At 42.4% G+C, this 20,071-nt stretch overlaps 1 protein-coding gene across 1 annotated transcript in view; it reads right to left on the bottom strand.

The window, feature by feature from the left end:
- SEC63 (SEC63 homolog, protein translocation regulator) overlaps positions 1-18,651 on the bottom strand; it is a 48,447-nt gene extending 29,796 nt beyond the window's left edge. Inside the window, 4 exon segments of the mRNA XM_042472694.1 lie at positions 844-956; positions 6,410-6,524; positions 8,355-8,454; positions 18,483-18,651. Coding sequence (XP_042328628.1) covers positions 844-956; positions 6,410-6,524; positions 8,355-8,454; positions 18,483-18,606 — 452 coding nt within the window. The 5' untranslated portion in view covers positions 18,607-18,651.
- Between the last annotated feature and the right edge of the window lie 1,420 nt (positions 18,652-20,071).

The raw sequence follows: 20,071 nt of genomic DNA, 5'->3' as shown, positions 1-20,071 counted from the left end.
TATTCAGTTTTCATAAAATGGTCCCAAAAAACATTTAAAGCAAGCCTTTTCTGCTTATTTTAAGGCATTTTAGTGGTATGATGCAAAATTTTAGTAGCAGTTTTCTGCAGGCTAGGGTTGCAATAGGGGCCCTGGTAACACAGTGGTTAAATGCCTGTACTGCAGCCACTTACTCACAAACCATAAGGTTGTGATTTCAATACCAGAAAAAGAGCTCAAGCTCAATGTAGGCTTGCATCCTTCTGGGGTCACTAAAATGAGTACCCAGATTGTTGGGGGCAATTAGCTTACACTTTGTAAACCGCTTAGGGAGTGCTTAAGTGCATTGATAAGTGGTATAGAAATGTACTTGCTATTACTTGCTATATGTGGCCCATAGGCAACATTTTCCCTGCCCCTATCATAAATCAAACATTGCCAGATTGTTTAGATGTAACCCTAACAGAAGGAACAAAGTGAGAGTGAATGGATAAGCAGGCAATTTATTCACAATAAGCTAAGACATTCTAGAATCCTTGTTTATCATGAATGCAGATACCATTTTGGCCACAAATATGTACAATCTTTAAAAAGTCTGGTGGGAAAAATAAGTTTAGCTCTAATCTGGTTAATGGATGTAAGTACTACACCTCATCATCACACTAGGATGTTAGGAGGAAGTATAGAAATGAGTTGGGGTAATACAGAATTAATGCAGGTAACATTAGGCTGGAATTACAGCAACTGGTAGATGCCATAAGCAGACCAACTAGTTCAAAGATTTCAATCAGGATGTTAGTATCTTTTGTGTATTCACTTGCATCAATTGCTCTTCTCACGAAGAAAATTTATTAAAAAACTTACGCTGCATAAGCCTTTGCAATCCTCATAAACATAACTTCATCTCCTCCTTTATCTGGATGGTATTTCAGTGACAGCAAACGATACTGTTTTTTAATTTCTTGCAGAGTTGCTCCCTATTCAAGAAAGAGGATCATATTAGTTAGCTCAAGTACATTAAAGTTCCAATCCAAGACACCATTTATTTGTATGTATTCCTACTGAATTCAATACTTCTGAGTAGATATGTTTGGAACTGCACTATGAACTTCAGCACCAGTACCATATTTGAAGGAAAGACATACCAGGCTTCATATACACAAATATTTTTCAAATGATTTTTGTGTAATGATGATCAAACGCATGTAACAATTGTACCACTCAAAGTATGTTGCAATTTGTATTGTTATTTGCAAAATACATCAAGCTGCCAAAACCTAAACAACAACAAAAAACCCTTCACATGACTACTGTGCCACAATGGATACTACTTCTATATCCCCCCCCCCTGCCAAGTATATTCCTCTATGCTGCCACAGCAACCTTTTGCTGCTGTTTCTCAGCTTTTGGATATGCATATGCATATTTATTTTAATTTACTTCAATTTTCTTATGTTTTCTGGCTTCTGTAACTCATTTTAAAAACTCTGTTGAAGGATAATATTGGCACGGTACAGACTGGCGCAAAGCGTGGGCCTGGGGCCAATTTTAGGGCTCGGGCGAGTGGAGCATTCGCATGCTCCCGGGCCCTACTTGGCTGTCCAGGATCTATCATGGCTCGCCCCCATCCATAGGGACCACGATGATGATGTACATGCAGCGCAACATCCAAAGGTGCTGCGCTGCACATATATCATTGGTGCATGCGAGGGCGGCAATGGCGCCCCACATGTGACGCAAAAAGAACCCGCCAGGAGCAGGGTTTTTTTTTAAGCCTCACGGAGGCTGCAGCATTTGTTTGCTATGACCTCTATCTGGGGGAGAAAGGACCTTTCTCCCCGTCTGTCTAGGCCCATTAAGACATTTTTATATATATATATATGCAGTCATTCTAGTCTGTCCCCTATTTCTAAGCTCTTGAATAGTTTAAGTTTTAATAATAATAATATGTTTTATTTTACAAAAATCTCCTACTACCTACTCACATTTTAGACATTCCACAAGGTATCCAGTGGCATCCGGATTAAATACCCCCCCCCCCAAAATATTGATATAATCAAATATACCAATGACCTTATTTAAATAGCAACATGAGACATAAATTTCACTTTAAAATGTAGTGCTTAGACAGGAGGATAAAAAAATTAAATGTACGGCATGGTCTTGCCATCCACTAAAAATGAAGAGCAAGAGGTCCACGTGAACCCGGATCAGGAAAAAGTTCTGAAATCTGAGTTCATAGAATCACAGAATCATAGACCTGGAAGAGACCACAAGGGCCATCCAGTCCAACTCCCTGGCATGCAGGAACTCTCAATCAAAACATCCCTGACAGATGGCCATCCAGCCTCTGTTTAAAGACCTCCAAGGAAGGAAACTCTACTACACTCTGAGGGAGTGTGCTCCACTGTCGAACAGCCCTTACTGTCAGGAGGTTTCTCCTCAATATGACATCCCTTCAAATATTTAAACAGGGCTATCATATCATCTTCTCTTAACCTTTCCTTCTCCAGGCTAAACATGCCCAGCTCCTTAAGTCATTCCTCATATGGCATGGTTTCCAGATCCTTCATGATTTTAGTTACCCTCCTTTGGATATGCTCGAGTTTCTCAATGTCCTTTTTGAATTGTGCTGCCCAGAACTGGACACAGTATTCCAGGTGAAGCCTCACCAAAGCAGAATAGAGTGGCACTGTTACTTCCCTTGATCTAGACACTATACTTCTATTGATGCAGCCTAAAGTCGCATTGGCCTTTTTAGCTGCCTCATCATACTGTTTACTCATGTTCAACTTGTGGTCTACTTGGACTCCTAGATCCCTTTCACATGTAGTCTCCTAAAGCCAGGTATCCCCCATCATATATCTATGCATTTCATTTTTCTGCCCTAAGTGCAATACCTTACATTTTTTCTGTGTTGAATATCATTTTGTTAGCTTTGGCCCAGCTTTCTTGTCTATTCAGGTCATTTTGAATTTTCATCCTGTCCTCTGGAGTATTAGTTATTCCTCCTAATTTGGTGTCATCTGCAAATCTGATAAGTATGCCCCCAATTCTGTCATCCAAGTCATTGATAAAGATGTTGAATAGCACTGGCCCCAGGACAAAGCCCTGTGGGACCCCACTGGTCACTTCTCTCCAGGATGAAATGGAACCATTGCTGAGCATCCTTTGTGTTCGGTTGGACAACCAATTACAAATCCATGTAACAGTTGCCTTGTCTAGCCCACATTTTACAAGCTTGTTTGCAAGAATGTTATGGGAAACCTTGTCAAGGGCCTTACTGAAATCAAGATATACTATAGCCACAGCATTCCTTTCATCTACCAAGCTGCTATTTTTTATCAAAAAAAGAGATAAGATTTGTTTGGCATGACTTGTTTCTCTGAAACCCGTGCTGACTTTTTGTGATTGCCTTCTAGATGTTCACAGACTCTCTGTTTAATTATCTGCTCTAGAATCTTTCCTGGTATTGATGTCAGACTAACTGGATGATAATTGTTGGGATTTTTTCCCCTTTTTGAAGATGGGGACAATGTTAGCCCTCCTCCAGTCTGCTGGGACTTCTCCTGTTCTCCAAGATTTTTGGCAATGGCTCCGATATTACATTTGCCGGTTCTTTTAATAATCTTGGATGTAGTTCATCAGGTCCTAGAGACTTATATTCATTTAGATTAACCAGGTATTCCTGTACTTTCTCTTTGCTTATTCTGTGCTGAATTTCCCCTATTCTGTCCTCTGCTCCATTATCCTCAGGTTCAGCACCTTTGCCTTTTCTGAGAACACTGAGGCTAAGAAGATGTTGAGTAATTCTGCCTTTTCTCTGTCCTCTGTTAGCATGTTGCCATCTTCTTCATGCAGTGGCCCTATCATTTCTTTCTTCTTCCTTTTGCTGCGGACATATCCAAAAAAGCCCTTTTTATTGTTCTTAACCTCTCTAGCAAGCCTGAGTTCATTCTGTGCTTTAGCTTTTCTGACATTACCCCTACACGTGCTTGCTATTTCTTTTAATTCCTTTTTCGTGATTTCCCCCTTTTCCCATTCCTTATACATGTTCCGTTTAAAACTTAGCTCAGTTGAAAGTTCCTTAGTCATCCATCCTGGTTTCTTGAGACACCTCCCATTTTTCTTTCTCACTGGAACTGTTTTAAATTATGCCTTCAGTATCTTCCATTTGAGAAACTCCCATCCGTGCTGAACTCCCTTCTCTTTTAGTATTCCTTACCACGGGATCACCCCCAGCATTTCTCTAAGTTTACTGATATCAGCTCTCCTAAAGTCTAGAATGCGTGTCTGACTATGCCTGGCTTCTTCTTTCCACTGTATAACAAACTCCAGGAAAACATGGTCACTTCCACCTAATGATCCCACCACTTGCACCCCATTAGCCAAATCATCTCTGTTGGTTAGGATCAGATCTAAAATAGCTGACCCCTTTGTTGCCTCTTCCACCTTTTGGACAATGAAATTGTCTTCAAGGCAAGTGAGGAATTTGCTAGACCTTGAGGATTTGGCTTAGTTTGACTTTCCTCAAGTAACAGGATAGCTGAAGTTACCCATCACTACTACATTTCTCCTTTCTGGTCATCTGTTCTAGAAAGGCATCATCCAATTCCTCTGTCTGACTTGGGTTCTGTAGAAAACTCCCACAATAATATCCCTGTTGTTTCCCTCCCCTTTAATTTTTATCCAGACGCTCTCCACCTGGCTTCCAGTATTGATGTCCTGGATCTTTGCACTGGTGTAAATATCCCTGACATATAATGCTATTCCTTCTCCTTTGATGTTTGGCCTATTTCTCTTTAAAAGGTTATACCCCTCTATTCCTACATTCCAATCATGAGACTCATCCCACCAGGTTTCAGTGAGGCCTATTATATCATATTTGCTTTGATGTACGAGGAGTTCAAGTTCATGTTAGGCTTACTAAGGAGTACAACTCACACATCCCCACCACAGCCAACTCTGAAGGTGGTGAAGCCTGTAACAGGGCCTCAGATGTTGAACGTATCATGCAAATATGTTCATGTAGGTAACTTTCTTAGAGCTTTATAGGTAATAATCAATCATGACTTGTCCACAGAAACAAATCAGAACTGGAAATGAAAAAGAGCTCATGTAATATACACTGAAGATTAAACCCAGGAACGGCTATATTTTAAACCATTTGAAATTTCCACTTTTTGCATCAATTGAGGCCCGGTACAGACTGGCATTCTGCGCTAGCCTGGGGCCAATTTTAGGGCTCCGTAGGGCTGGGCGTCCATACATGCCCTTATGATGCCCTTAAAAAGAAGCTGGCTAGGGAGCATGTTGGTGCTGTGACATGTGGCTGGCGTGGCACCAACGAGGGGAAAAAATGGGCGGCATGGAGCCATCTGTATCCCCCCTGAGTTTTTAAATAAAGAGATGTGGTGGCTCAGCCATTAAGATGCCAATTCTGTTGATTGCAAGATCGGCAGGTCGAGACCCAAGTGCTGCATGATGGGGTGAGTTCCTATTGCTAGACCCAACCTCTGCCAACCTAGCAGTTTGAAAGCATGTAAAAGTGCAAGTAGATAAACAGGTACCACTTCGGTGGGAAAGTAACAGCATTCCAAGCAATCATGTTGGCCACACATCCCGCAGAGTAGTCTTTAACAACGCTGTCTCCCTTGGTTTAGTGACAGAGATATGCACCACACACTACAGTCGGAAACAACTTGACAAACAATTTTTACCATTACGTTTCTTAATAACTTTCAAATACAGTCCCACGAAGAGCATGCTGCAATATCCAACACAGATGTGATTATGTGATCATTTAAGGGGAATGTAACCTCATCCAAGACAACCCACATGTCCAAGCCCAGATCAAAAATCTCTCTCTCACACACACACACAGACACACACACACAGAGAGAGAGAAAGAGAGAGAGAGAGTCTTGTATATATTAATTCTCAACTTCTGTGCCCATAAACAGTCCATCATCACTGCATTCAGCTAGTGATTCAGAACAGAGGGGCTTTGGGGAAAATGGGGGTGACAGTTTTCTCCCCACAGCATCGGATCTCTAAGTAAAACAAAAAAACACCCAGAAGCTAGAATTGCTTAACATACATCAAAATACATTTTTTTTACATAAAGTAGTTTGTGCCAGTTTTCAAATGAGAAATACTACATATTGATAATACTTTAGCCTCCAAAAGGACTGAATTTAGAAGGCATTTATCAATTGAAATGGACCTACAGTACTTCTCCCGTTCTTCTGCAGCCAACCCCACTTATCTGCTCTAGACCATCTGATGCAAACAGGGGCACAATGGAGGGGAGAGGTAGGGAAAGTCTATTCCCATGACACTGGATGGTGCCTAATTACTTCATGTACTCTTGAATGTACCTGGGAATTTATTTCAAACAGAATTAAATAATAAATAGTGAAGGACTTACTTGGTCTAAACTTAATACTTCATATGGGTTGTATTCATGATATTCTCTGTCTGTTTTGGAAACTTTGTAAGCAAGAAACAATAAGAGTGCCCATCCAGCAAGCAGAATTGCCTTCCTGAGAAAAAGAAAAAGATTTTTTCGAAAGAACCATTTTTAAATGTTTAAAATTCTGAATGTACCGTAATTTCCGGCGTACAAGATGACTTTTTAACCCATGAAAATGTTCTTCAAAGTTGGGGGTCATCTTGTACGCGGGGTTAAGCCCCGGCTTGCTCCCACCTTCCCAGGCCCAGGCCTCTGCAGGGGCCTGGAAGGAGCGCATGGCCGCCGCGATCACCGCAATCGCAGCCGGGCTGCTCCCTCCTTCCAGTCCTCTGAGGAGGCCAAGGCCTCCGCAGGGGCCTGGAAGGAGCGCGTGGCTGCCGCAATCACCACTGGGCTGCTCCCTCCTTCCAAGCCTCTGAGGAGACTGAGGCCTCCGCAGGAGCCTGGAAGGAGCTCAGGGCCCCCGCGGTTGCGGACGGGCTGCTCCCTCCTTCCTGGCCTCCGAGGAGGCTGAGGCCTCCGCAGGGGCCTGGAAGGAGTGTGTGGCCCCCGCGATCGCGGCCAGGCTGCTCCCTCTTTCCTGGCCTCTGAGGAGGCTGAGGCCTCCGCAGGGGCCTGGAAGGAGCGTGTGGCCGCCGCGATCGCCACAATCGCAGCCAGGCTGCTCCCTCCTTCCAGCCTCTGAGGAGGCCAAGGCCTCCGCAGAGGTCGCGAGGGAGCGCGGCCGGCACGAGCACCACTGGCCTGCTCCCTGCTTGGATTTGGATGAGGGGTAGTCTTATACAGTGAGTATATCCCAAACTCTATATTTTAACCAAAAAAAAGTTGGGGGTCGTCTTATACACCCAGTCGTCTTATACGCCGGAAAATACGGTAAGTTGCTTACTCTCACAGTATATGTTGTGTTTTATTACAGGCAACAACGATAAAAGAATCTTTAAAGCAGTTACACAAGATCAGCACTGCCTATTGAATAAACTGATAGTCCCCAAAATGTTCAGAATATATTCTCAGTTTTAAATTCTATTTATTAAGACATACCATTAAAAAAGATTGCTAACAACCTCACTAAAAAAAGATTTAACAACAAAACAATTAAGATCCTCATAAAAATAAATACTAAAACATTTTAAAAGGATGCACTGTCTGCACACCCTTCCTAAAGGCAATGAAAAGGAAAACTGACAGCAACTCTGGAAGAGTGTATTCTGTATTCAACAGTATGAGAGCCACATTTCAAAAAGTCCTCTTCTGCCTGTCCATCAACTAGGCTTCCACAGCAGTTTCTCCTAAAGATCTTAATTGCTTAAACTCTTTATCCCTATTCCTTAAATTGTGTAGAATCCTGAAAGCAATGCTGAAACCAATGTGGATTCCTCAATACTGACCTTCACAGTAAACATTACTATTAATTTAAGCCAATGGTTTCCAAGTCCACACAAGTCCAAACAAGAATACATCCACCCACTACTTCTCTATGACTGTTATCAGCAGTGGTAAAGAAACTGTCCTTCTGGAAAAGACTTATCCTTGGGAACACCCACAAAGCTCCTAATCCCAGAATCTCCAAAGCAGTTCTATAACTACAGTACAGTACTAGATTTAAAGTGACTATGAATACAATTGTTTAAAGAAGATTTATGAATCCTAAAACCTTTCACCTAGTAAAATTATATTATTATTAGAAACTCAGTCTTTGAAGTATGGATCATCTTCCTCAGCTTCTTTACATTTATGACCTGAAAAGCCCATTCACAAGTCTTCTAGGACCTACTCCTGTAATAACATTAAGTGTCTGGCGTAGTATTATTGAACGTTTGATTTAAATTTTAATATAAAATTAATACGGCTCTTATCAAAAAAATAAGAATCTACATCTTACATACTACAACATACTTACTTTATGGTGGGAATTATATTCTGCTGGGGTTTTAACAACCGTAATCGATACCACAGGCATCTTCCATACACTTTTCTTAAATTTTTCAAGCGAATTTGCTCTGGTGATGGAACAAGAGGGAAAGGAAAAACATTTTAATGTTGGGTAGCAGCAGAACAACCTGTGAACATGGATCTAGTCTTGAATCTGCTGAAACCTTAAAGAAAAAAGTACTGTATTTTGTCACATTGCAGAAATAATCTGGTCTGACACCACTTTAACTGCCATGGCTCAATGTTATGGAATTCTGGGAATTGTAATTTTCTGAGATATTTAGCCTTCTCTGTCAGAGAGCTCTGGTGCCACAACAAACTACGGCGCGTTACAGACCACTGAATTGCGGTGGCCTGCTGTCGGCGCCGCTTGCAGCGTCTGGGAGCCGCAGCTTCTAAACCGCGGGACTCCCGGACACTGCGAGGAAGGAGCGCGGAAATCGCGCTCCTTCCTGGCCCGCGGAAGTGGCGCCGCAAAGCGCAAGGCGTGCTTTCGCGGCATCACTTCCGCCGTGACATGTCTGGACGCTAGGCGTCCAAGACGTCAAAATGGCGGTGGCTGTGTGGAACGGCCGCCGCCATTTGTTACGGACAGAGTCCGTAACAGGAGTAGGGGTGTCTATAAGAGACGCCCCTTTTTTAAACTGGGACGTCCTAAGGACGTCCCAAATGGCGGTCTGTAACCCGCCCTTAATTCCCAGAATTTCATACCATTGAGCCATGGAAGTTAAAGTGGTGTCAAACTAGATTATTTCTGCAGTGTGGATGCAACCTATGAAGGAAAATATTTCTGCTCTTCTGTCAACATGAACAGCAGGTTTGTGAAAAGGGCGGCACAGCTCATGCCTCCTATGTGGTTAAATACTTCTCCCAGCAGCAGTCCAAAGAAATTATTCTTTTACTTCCCAAAAAGAGGTGCATGTTCATACCTCATCCTCTTGCCTTATATTAAAGTTACAAATTAAGCCAAATATGCAGTTTGAAATGTCTTTTCAGTGTTGCGACATAAATCTCAGCTGAAAGCTGAAAAAATTATTTAAGTGTACTCATTATGCCAAACTACACCATTTATGCTCATTCTTTTATATCATCATCATCATCATCATCATCATCACCATCCTCCCACATTTCTCCTGATTGGGATTCAAAGCAGCTTACAGCATAAACTAAAAAAGCAGTTAAAACAATATGAAGTACAAAAGTTAAAAAAAGCATTAATAATAACTTAATATTAATAGTAACTTCTATTTATATCCTGCCTACCCCAATTTAAACACAATTTTTAAAACATTAAAATGTTAAACAATTAAACCGCTTAAAATGCACAATGCATATTAAAACAGCACACTCCATTACACGTCACACCACCCCAGTCAGCCAAGACTGAAGGCCTGTTTAAACAAGGAGCTCTTTGGCTGCTGGCAAAAAGACAACAGAAAAGAGGCAGATGGAAACTTGTCAAGTGGAGGTTCGAAGGCCTAAGAGCAGCCACCAAGAACACTTGCCTCCATGTCCCTACCAACCTAGCCTAGGAGGGTGGTGGGATGGATGGAAACAAATCCCTCTTTCTAAGATCGTAAGACTCATATGGAGAGATAAAGGTTTTCAAATAGTCTGGACCTAAAGGGTTTGGTAAGTCAAAACCAGCAATTTCTAAGTCCAAACCAGAAATGGACCAGTAACCAGTGAAGCTGTTCCAACAAAGAAGTTATATTCCTTCAGAACAAACATGCACAAACTAGAAAATATGAGATTTTATATTAAACTGTAAACATTTTCTGGGCACAATTCTTAAGCACAGAATTATCTGCATCTGAATGCAAGATCTTTACTGACATGAAAATAACAGACATTCAATCTGTTAAACCATAGACCATTGAAACTAAACTACTGAAGATGGCTAGGAAAATCTCACTATTTTCATGTCCGATACCAATACATTTGTTGTAGATCCATACAACAGTAATACTGCAATTCTGAATAAATGTGCATGCAATATGCAAGCATATACAAATGACTTACTCTGAAGAGCTTCTGAATCAAGGGATCATGCACCCTTTTGCTAATTTAGGTTCAAAACACACTGCAGAAATAATCCAGCTTGAGACTGCTTTAATTGCCTTGGCTCAGTCCTAGGGAATTCTGGCAACTATAGTTTATTGTGGCACCAGAGAAAGCTAAACATCTCACAAAACTACAGTTCCTGGCATTCCCTAGCATTGAGCCAGGGCAGTTAAATTGGTCTCAAACTGAATTATTTCTGCAGTGTGTTTTGGACCTTAGTACCACTTAGGGCTAAATGACTGAACAATTGCCCCCCCCCACACACACACACACATTTCACTCTAGTTGGGTAGTATACCTAAAGGACATGATGTAGTAGTCTGTTCTGTTTTCACCTAATTAAATGTCCTTTTATCATTGTGTTGGCAGATGACTTTAGAAGAACAGTCTAGAATGTGTAACTTTCCAAGCAACGTTGGACTAGAAATTCCATTACCTCTGAGCACCCAGGCAGCTGGGGAAGGCTAACAATAGTTGGGGCCAAAACATCTGGAAGATCATAGATTCCCATTCATTTTTCAATCTACCTAGTAAGTGCTCTTTCTTTCATGCGAAGACAAATCTAGCAGATGCTTCTACTGACAGAAGTGGAGAAAAAGAGATTTCATAGAATCATAGAGTCAGAAAAGCCCGCAAGGGCCATCCAGTCCAATCCTCTGCCATGCAGGAACTCTCAATCAAAGCATCCCTGACAGATGGCCATCAGCCTCTGCTTAAAGACGTCCAAGGAAGGAGAATCCACTACATTCCGAGGGAGTGTGTTCCACTGTCCAACAGCCCTTACTGTTAGGAAGTTCCTCCTAATGTTGAGGTGGAATCTCTTTTCCTGTAGCTTGCATCCATTGCACCAGGTCCTAGTTTCTGGAGCAGCAGAAAACAAGCTTGCTCCCATAATATGACATCCCTTCAAATATTTAAACAGGTCTATCATATCACCTCTTAACCCATCAGTTCCCTTCAGAGACCCTGAAGAACAGTGTGGAAATGGTACAGGTAGTAGGAACAGCTTACCTACCTCTTTCACTAGCACATGGTTTTGTTACAGCAGCGTTAGGAATCATGTAGCCTTCCTGAGGTTGCTGGCATGCAGCTCTCAACATTCTTCAACTTTGATTGTATTGCCTAAGGATGCTGGGACTTGCAGTACAACACAGCAAGAGAGCTGCATGATTCCTACCCTTGTGCTGGGGTAGGGATTCAAAGAGTCATTCCATTAATGAAAGAGAAACACACCCTAATATCTGCAGTTGTCCAGACTGAAATTTTTACCGGAGTATCCATTTAACATGTTTGTCATAATTTTTGCTCTCTCTACATAGTCAAGTGTCCTAGGTGTTGTTGTTTTTTATCCACACACCTGAAAATATTAGGCCCTGCACAAACAGGCTGTTTTGTACGTACTCCATATGTACTAGGGTTGCCTGGGGGCGTCTCTTTTAGATGCCCCCAACCCTAGTACGTACAGAGTATGTACAAAATGGCGGTGCCCTGTCCACATAGGCGTCGCCATTACGACGTCATGTCCGCACCGCCTCCAAACTATAGCTTGAGCTAATTAATGAGTCCAATATACAATTTGTTGTTAACTGCCCTCGAGTCGATCTCAACTCATAGCAACACTTTCAATAAACAAAAATATACTATATATTGTAAATATATGTTTATTCTTTTTACAATTATTGCTTCCCACAGAATCTCCTAGTTACTTTTGTTAACTAGCTATCCATCACATTTTTGAAGGAAGTTTAATTCAACAGGACGGCTCAACAGGTTTCCTGACAACACTTATTAAGAAAAATAAGACTACCATGTCATATTCATTTGTGTGTGAATGCACTCATGCAAATACTATATATGCTGACAAATGTTAACACCACCTCAACTTTGGTCATGTGCAAGTCCTAAGGAAATAGTACGTACACAAAAAAGTTTCTGGCCCATAAAATTGTTTGCTTCTCTGTTAACCTCAATGTATGTGCTTATTCTCTAATATTTGGAACTCTTCCATGCCTGGTCACTACAAGTAATTTTCACTTGCCATTAGGTAAGACTAAGTATCCAACCAAGCCATGTCTTTTTTCATCATCTGGGACTAAAAGCTAAAGAAAAATAAATGTGCACATGAACATAAAGAAATCCTATACTGTACCAAAGAAAATAATATAAATGAATATTGACAAAGTAACTCTTTATCCTGCATTTAAATGGTACATAACTTTGGTGGACAATAAATTGCCCTTTTCTAGATAAAACGACCATGACTCTAAAGACTTTTTAAAAATGGTTTTAATTACATGAATAGTTTAATTGTAATTTTTTTTTTTTTGTATTTTTAGTTGTTATCTGTATTTTTTCATTATTTTTTTGTTAGCCAGCCTGAGTCCCAGTTTTGGGGAAGGCTTGATACAAATGAATGAATTATTATAATTGCTTTTGAACAAAAAATGGAAAATATACATGCACAACACAAATTCCAGTAATGACATAGCCACTTATAAAAGTGGAAGCTTGCCTTAGTAGCAGTACCATCCTATCAAGTGCTTGAAAGATTTTGTCCCCACACTCAATATGCAAATAGAATAATGTAGCAGAAACATATGTCAGCCAATGATCCAACACCAAAAAGTGCAACATAATGAGTTTAACAGAAAACTGGGACGTGCTAGCTGTAACTACACTTGACAGACTGTAGGAGTCAATTATTTATTATTATTATTATTATTATTATTATTATTATTATTATTTATATAGCACTGTAGATTTGCACAGTGCTGTACATAAAAACATATATAAAAGAGTAAACCTGCCTATGGCATACAATCTAAGAAATGATAGGATAATACAAATAAAACACATAGCAATACAGGAAATGGTTCAATAAAACAGACAACAAAAAGAACATCAGATAGCAAGTGACAATCACGCAATGCCTGGGAAGGCTTCTCTGAACAGGATGGTCTTCAACTCCGTTTTGAAGCTGGTTAAAGAAGTGATGGCTCTTGCTTGTGGGGGAAGAAGGTTCCAGGAGTGAGGGGCAGCGAGTGAAAAGGGGCGAATCCTAGATGGGGCAGAGGAAATCCTGGGCTGAGACAGCAGACCTTGACTACCAGAACGGAGGGCCCTGGTGGGAAGGTGAGGAGAAAGAAGGTCTGATAAGTAAGGAGGGGCCAGTCCATGGAGGGCTTTAAATGTCAACAGCAGGAGCTTATACTGAATGCGGAAAGGGAGGGGGAGCCAGTGAAGGGATGCCAACACAGGAGAGATGTGGTCAGAGCGGTGGGTGGAAGTGATAATGCGTGCAGCTGAATGCTGGACAGAGATTAAAGAACGGAGGTGAGAAAGAGGAAGCCTAGCCAGGAGGACGTTACAGTAATCAAGTCGTGAGATCACTAGGGCATGGACCAGGATCTTGGCAGTAGAGACGGAGAGATAAGGTCGGATTTTGGCAATATTGTACAAAAAGAATCTACAAGCCTTGGCTGTGGTCTGGATCTGAGGGATACACGACAGGGAAGAGTCAAAGATAAAACCAAGACTGCGGGCTTGCTGGACTGGTTGAATAGAAATGTTGTCCACAGAGACAGAAAAGGAGTGTTGAAGGGTGGACTTAGGAGGAAAGACAAGAAGCTCCGTCTTGGACATGTTGAGCTTCAATCGCCGATGGCACATCCACTGTGAGACAGCTGTGAGACAAGATGAGACTTGCTGTTCAAGCCTTGGAGAAAGGTCAGGGGTGGAAAGATACAACTGGGTGTCATTGGCATACAGATGGTAGGAAAAACCAAAAGAGCTAATGAGTTTACCTAATAAGTTTACCTATTATTTCTTAGATTGTACGCCATAGGCAGGCTTACTCTTATATATTTATTGTTTTATGTACAGTGCTATGCAAATCTACAGTGCTATATTAATAATGATAATAATGATAATAATGATAATAATGATAATAATGATAATAATAATAATAATAATAATAATAATAATAATAATGGACTACATGTGGAATCTACAGGGAGTACCAAGACATGGATAGTGATATAGTCAGTTTAGGATAAGGAAGCATCGTCCAGAAGAATAAGGTTTAAAGTCTGTGAAAGCTTGCAGGACAACTTTATCAGGTAAGTTTTGCCCAGCTGCATCTATTTCTGCAGCAGACAGAACTGGACATAATCACATATGCCTTAATTATATCAAGTACAGTACTCTAATGCAACTTGGAGTCTGTCTTTGAGATGTATCTGTAAGTGTAAATTAATGCAAAATACTGCAGTTAACAGCCAGTTTCATGAAGCACATAATTTAACTGCTACTCCAATGAACTGACTGTGTGTTTTTATTTTCAACTGAACTCAAGACTTTGTTAACTTTACAGTTGTCAACAGCTTAGAAACAGTAATCTGAAAAACTACAAGCTCCCACATTCTCCTGTCTGTTCACTCTGATCTTTAAGACAGGCTCTGCTCCAGTCTCATCACCAGAGGAATAGGTGACAGGAAGATGAGAATTTTTTTCCCATCAAAATACACAACTGTAGGAATTTCTGTCCCAGATCAGATATCTATTCTCACTCTCATTCAGGCCATTTGGATGGCTCTTAATTTTTGCTACCGAATATTATGCATATAGCTACCCACCACATTATTTGTTGTTGTTGTGCCTTCAAGTCATTTCTAACTTATGGCAACCGTAAAGTGAACCTACCACAGGGTTTTCTTACCAAGATTTGTTGAGAGGGATTTTGCCCTCCCTTTCCCCTGAATCTGAAACTTGCCCAAGGTCACCCAGTAGATTTCCATGGCTGAGCAGGGAATCAAACCCTGGTCTCTCAGGTCATAGCCCACCGATCAAACCACTACACCATGCTAGCTTTTGAAATAATATGTATTTAAACATATTAAGAAAATGCCTTTCTTTGTTTCTTTTCCAAGACCTCATTTTATATCATCTCTTGCTGCTTGTGCTCCCTCTTACACTGAGTTAACTACCTCAAATTTCCAATTTCACAGAGTCTGCTAGGAAGCCAGCCTATCAACAAGAAGCTACAGAACAGAGTATACAAGGCTAATAGTGAGTGTAAGTAAGTAAGCATGATAAAATAAAGGTAATATAAAGAGCAGCCATCTGGCTTGTACTTACTCCCCTTATAAGAGGAAGTAGGAAAACAGCACTATTGGCTGCAGCCCATTGAGAAACGTATCCTTTGGAAATGACAGGGCATAGCAGTAAAAGAGTGTGTAGCCATCTGACAATGGTGTACTGTGGCAAAGATGTGAAAAATAATGATTGAGACTCATTTTGTAGGAGTCAAATAAATACAGATATAAAACAAGGTAGAAGAGATCTTCAGAAGCATGACTGGAGTCAGTGACTACTTACTACATGGCTTGTTTACTCCAGAGCTTTCTTGGAATTTTCCCAATAGCTTCTTAGGGGCCTGGAATTGAAACCAGTGATAGTGCACAGACTGTGGTTTAGTATCAAGTTGCACATTCATTTGCTTCTCACTAATACAAAGGCTACAATGAATGAAAGCTTGTATCAATATCCCACATGCTCTGGAAGCCAATTTGAAATGGCATGGATCACTGCTTTACATCTGTGTGACATCTGTAGGTCTAAGGCTTATATTCCCTAGGCAGAGTCAGGGTGCATAGGCAAGGCTATTTACATGAAGGCTACCTGTCCCTTAAACTCTATTGGATTTGAACTGTCAGAAAGCACAAACGCAGGCATCCTCTTTTCATCATGGAAGCTGCTAATCCAATTTACAAGCCAAGCTGCGGTAGATAATATTTCCCCAGGTTAATGAAGCACAGCATATGTGACCAGACTAGAGTCTTGAACATACAGTATCACCCAGACTGGTTGTGCTATGTTCACCTGAAGCTTTAGTATGCATACTAAGCAGTTACACATTTGTTGTTGTGTGCCTTTGAGTCATTTCTGTCTTATGGTAACTCTAAGGCAAACCTATAATGGGGGTTTTCTTGCCAATATTTATTCAGAGGAGGTTTGCCATTGCCTTCCTCCAAGGCTGAAAGAGTCTGACTTTCCCAGTGGGTTTCATGGCCCAGTGGGGAACTGAACCTTGGTCGCCAAAGTTGTAATTCGACACTCAGACCACTATGCCAACTGGCTCTCAAAGCAGTTATGCATACAGTGTGTCCACATTATACGTGGCTTTGAGCGTACATGCTCAAGCCATGGGGAGCGCACAGGGCGCAAGGGGTGGCACGTTCCATTTGAATGAATAGGGGGTGCGCCCATCACCGTGCCCATTTATTTGAATGGGCCTCAAGCATAGGCAAAATTTGCCTTACACGGGGGGGGGGGGGAGGCTCAACTATACACATACATTTTTCTATGCCTTCTAATAGCAATGCTATTCAAAGTACATTTTTCTGTGGACCAGAGGTGATTCATGAGCCATTGGCTGCCACTCTGTAACAAGTTTCCTGGAAAGAAAGAAACAGTTGTATCCAGTAGATATAATAACTATGGTGCCAGTCCCTGGTCTGTTGCAGGGAAGAGGGAGACCCTACTGGCCCTATACACCATGCAGTACCACTCTGAACCCAAAAAGGGACCCTCAGAAGACCCTTCAAATGCTATAATACTATGAACCACAGACTCCATGAAAAATCCAGAAGCCATGCAAAAAGAAAACAAAACAAAAACGACATTGATTCTTGAGGCAGAAGCGTATTACTTCTCTGGATTTCCAGTGCCCAAAGGGTCAACATGCTAGATGGCAGCAAAAAGAGAGAAACAGAAATCAACTTCACAAGGTGCTATACATGTTATGCTGTTGTTGTTGTTCTTGTTGCTGTGTGCCTTCAAGTCCTTTCTGACAAATGGTGACCCTGAGCTGAACCTATTCCCTATTACCATCTGTGTGTGGTAATAGGGAATACAACGGCTTGTATGATTTTAATTTTTGTGCTCAGTTGTATATCTTGACATTTTAGGATCTTTTCTAGTTCTTTCATAGCCACATTCCCCATTCTTAGTTTTACGAGGTCTAGCATGGTAAAAGGGAATACTTGATCTGCTGTACTTGATGGCTTTATCTGCTATAGGAACCATCTGTTTGACTTCTCGGCTGTCAGGCTCAAAACGGAGGAGGTTTTGGGCCAGGAAAAGCAGAGATGGAGATGAAAGGCAGGTCATAGAATGTAATAGAGTTGGAAGAGACCGCAAGGGCCATCCAGTCCAACCCCTTTCTGCCATTCAGGAACCCTCCATCAAAGCATCCCCAACAGATGGCCATCCAGCCTCTGCTTAAAGACCTCCAAGGAAGGAGACTCCACTACACTCCGAGGAAGGAGTTTGTTCCACTGTTGAACAGCCCTCACTGTCAGGAAGTTCCTCCTAATGTTGAGGTGGAATCTCTTTTCCTGCAGCTTGCATCCATTGTTCCAGATCCTAGTCTCTGGAGCAGCAGAAAACAAGCTTGCTCCCTCCTCAATATGGCATCCCTTCAAGTATTTAAACAGGGCTATCATATCACCTCTTAATCTTCTCTTCTCCAGGCTAAACAACCCCAGTCGTTCTTCATAGGGCATGATTTCCAGACCCTTCACCATTTTTGTCGCCCTCCTTTGGACAGGCTCCAGTTTCTCCACATCCTTTTTTAATTGTGGTTCCCAAAACTGGACACAATATTCCAGGTGGAGCCTGACCAGAGCAGAATAGAGTGGCACTATTACTTCTCTTGATCTAGACACTATACTTTTATTGATGCAGCCTAAAATCGCATTGGCCTTTTTAGCTGCCGCATCGCACTGTTGACTCCTGTTCAACTTGTGGTCTACTTGGACTCCTAGATCCCTTTCACACGTAGTTTCATTCAGCCAGGTGTCACCCATCCTATATCTGTGCTTTTCGTTTTCCTGTTTAAAGGCCTGCAAGGCAAAGGAGGGCCAAGCCCGGCCTACAGGGGAGGAAGGGAGGGGGACACAGGGGGTCAGTGGCTGAAGAGGAGGAGGAGAGGGAAGGCTACCTTTCCCCTGCCTCCCTCCCTGGGGCTCACCTGCGTGCTGGTCCCTGGGCCACAGGTAGTAGGTGGCGGGGATGACGATGAGGGCCACGAAGCTGGTGAGGAAGTAGAAGAAGGTGTTGCCGCTGTGGTCGTACTGGAACTGCTGCCCCGCCATGACAGCCGCCTCCTCCTCCTCCTCCTCCTCCTCCTCGCCCCGCCCCCCTCCTCCTCCGGCTCGCGCTTGCCCTCTCGAGACCCCTCCTCCTCCTTCTCCCTAATCTCGCTCTCGAGCTCGGCCCCGACAGCAGCGGCGGCTGCGGCGGCCTCTCCGCCGATCTCGCGAGAGCATTAGCTGCTGGGTGCGCGTGCGCGCTCTCGTCCTCTCTGGCTTTCCCCTCCCCCAGCTCCTTCCCTCCTTCTCCAGGGAGAAAGAGAAAAAAAGGGGAGACGTGTCCCTGCGCAAGCGCCGTCACTACTATCGTGACGTCATACGGCGGCGCTCTTGCTGCGGTGTGCTCGGATTGGCTGCGCGAGGCGCCCGCTGTCCAACCGACGCTGGGAGCTTCGCGCGTGCGCAATAAAGAGAAGGGAGAGTTTAAGAGTACTGTATGCTTTTGGCCACCAAGGCTGAGGCTTCTGGGAGATGAAGTCCAACATCCCTTATTAAAGGACCCACAGTTTGAGGACCATTGCTGAACCCTTCATATTATAGCAGTAGTCCCCAAACTGTACTCTGTAAAGGAATTCTTTGGACTCCAGCTCCCAGAGTCCCAGACTACTGGCTACCAAGGCTGAGGCTTCTGGGAAATGAAGGCCAAAATCTCTGAAAGGGACCCTGGTCCAAAAGTCCCCTCAGAAATAATCCCAGTTTGAGACCGCTTTAACTGCCCTGGCTCAGTGCTAGGGGATCCTGGGAACTGTGGTTTGTTGTGGCACCAGAGCTCTTTCTGACAGAGAAGGCTAAAGAATAATACATAACCTTTTATTTGTAGCCCACTTTTCCTGCTACAGGAGCAATCAAAGTGGCTTATATCAAAAGTATACAATACGTCCAAACAATAGAAAGAATAAGTTAGCCCCCCCCCCCAAAAAAAAAGGAATTAAACACAATACAATTTAAAATTCAATCTGTTAAAATGACTATTAATAATAGTAGCCTGCAAAGATGGAGGTAGGTTACATGGAGTGGGAAAAGATGCTAAAATGCAGAGATATACACCTGAATACAAAAGTCAGAATCACAAGCCATTGTATTCCCTATTGCCATGTATGGATGTGAGAGTTGGACAGTTAAGAAAGATGATAGGAAGAAAATCAATTCATTTGAGATGCTAGGAAAGATGGAGGGAAGCAGACAGGGGAAGGCCACATGCGAGATGGATGGACTCTATTAAAGAGGGTCAAGATCGACTCAAGAGTGGTTAACAACAACAAAACTGCCAATTCCAGAATGCAACAGGAGGCAGCCAGAGCAGTAAAAGTAGAATAATAGCGCTATAAAAATGTAGTGTGATATCGTAGTTAATTATTTCCTGATGGTAATTTGTCCATCAGATTATCTTGTGGACTTCGGTGTCAAGGGTGAGAGCGCTAGGATTCCCAGCTCAGCCATGGAAACCCACCAGGTGACTTTGGGCAAG

Source organism: Sceloporus undulatus, chromosome 1 (assembly GCF_019175285.1).
Source record: "Sceloporus undulatus isolate JIND9_A2432 ecotype Alabama chromosome 1, SceUnd_v1.1, whole genome shotgun sequence".
Taxonomy (NCBI): domain Eukaryota; kingdom Metazoa; phylum Chordata; class Lepidosauria; order Squamata; family Phrynosomatidae; genus Sceloporus; species Sceloporus undulatus.
The sequence above is the reverse complement of the archived record's forward strand: the minus strand, read 5'-3'. Positions and strand labels throughout refer to the sequence as shown.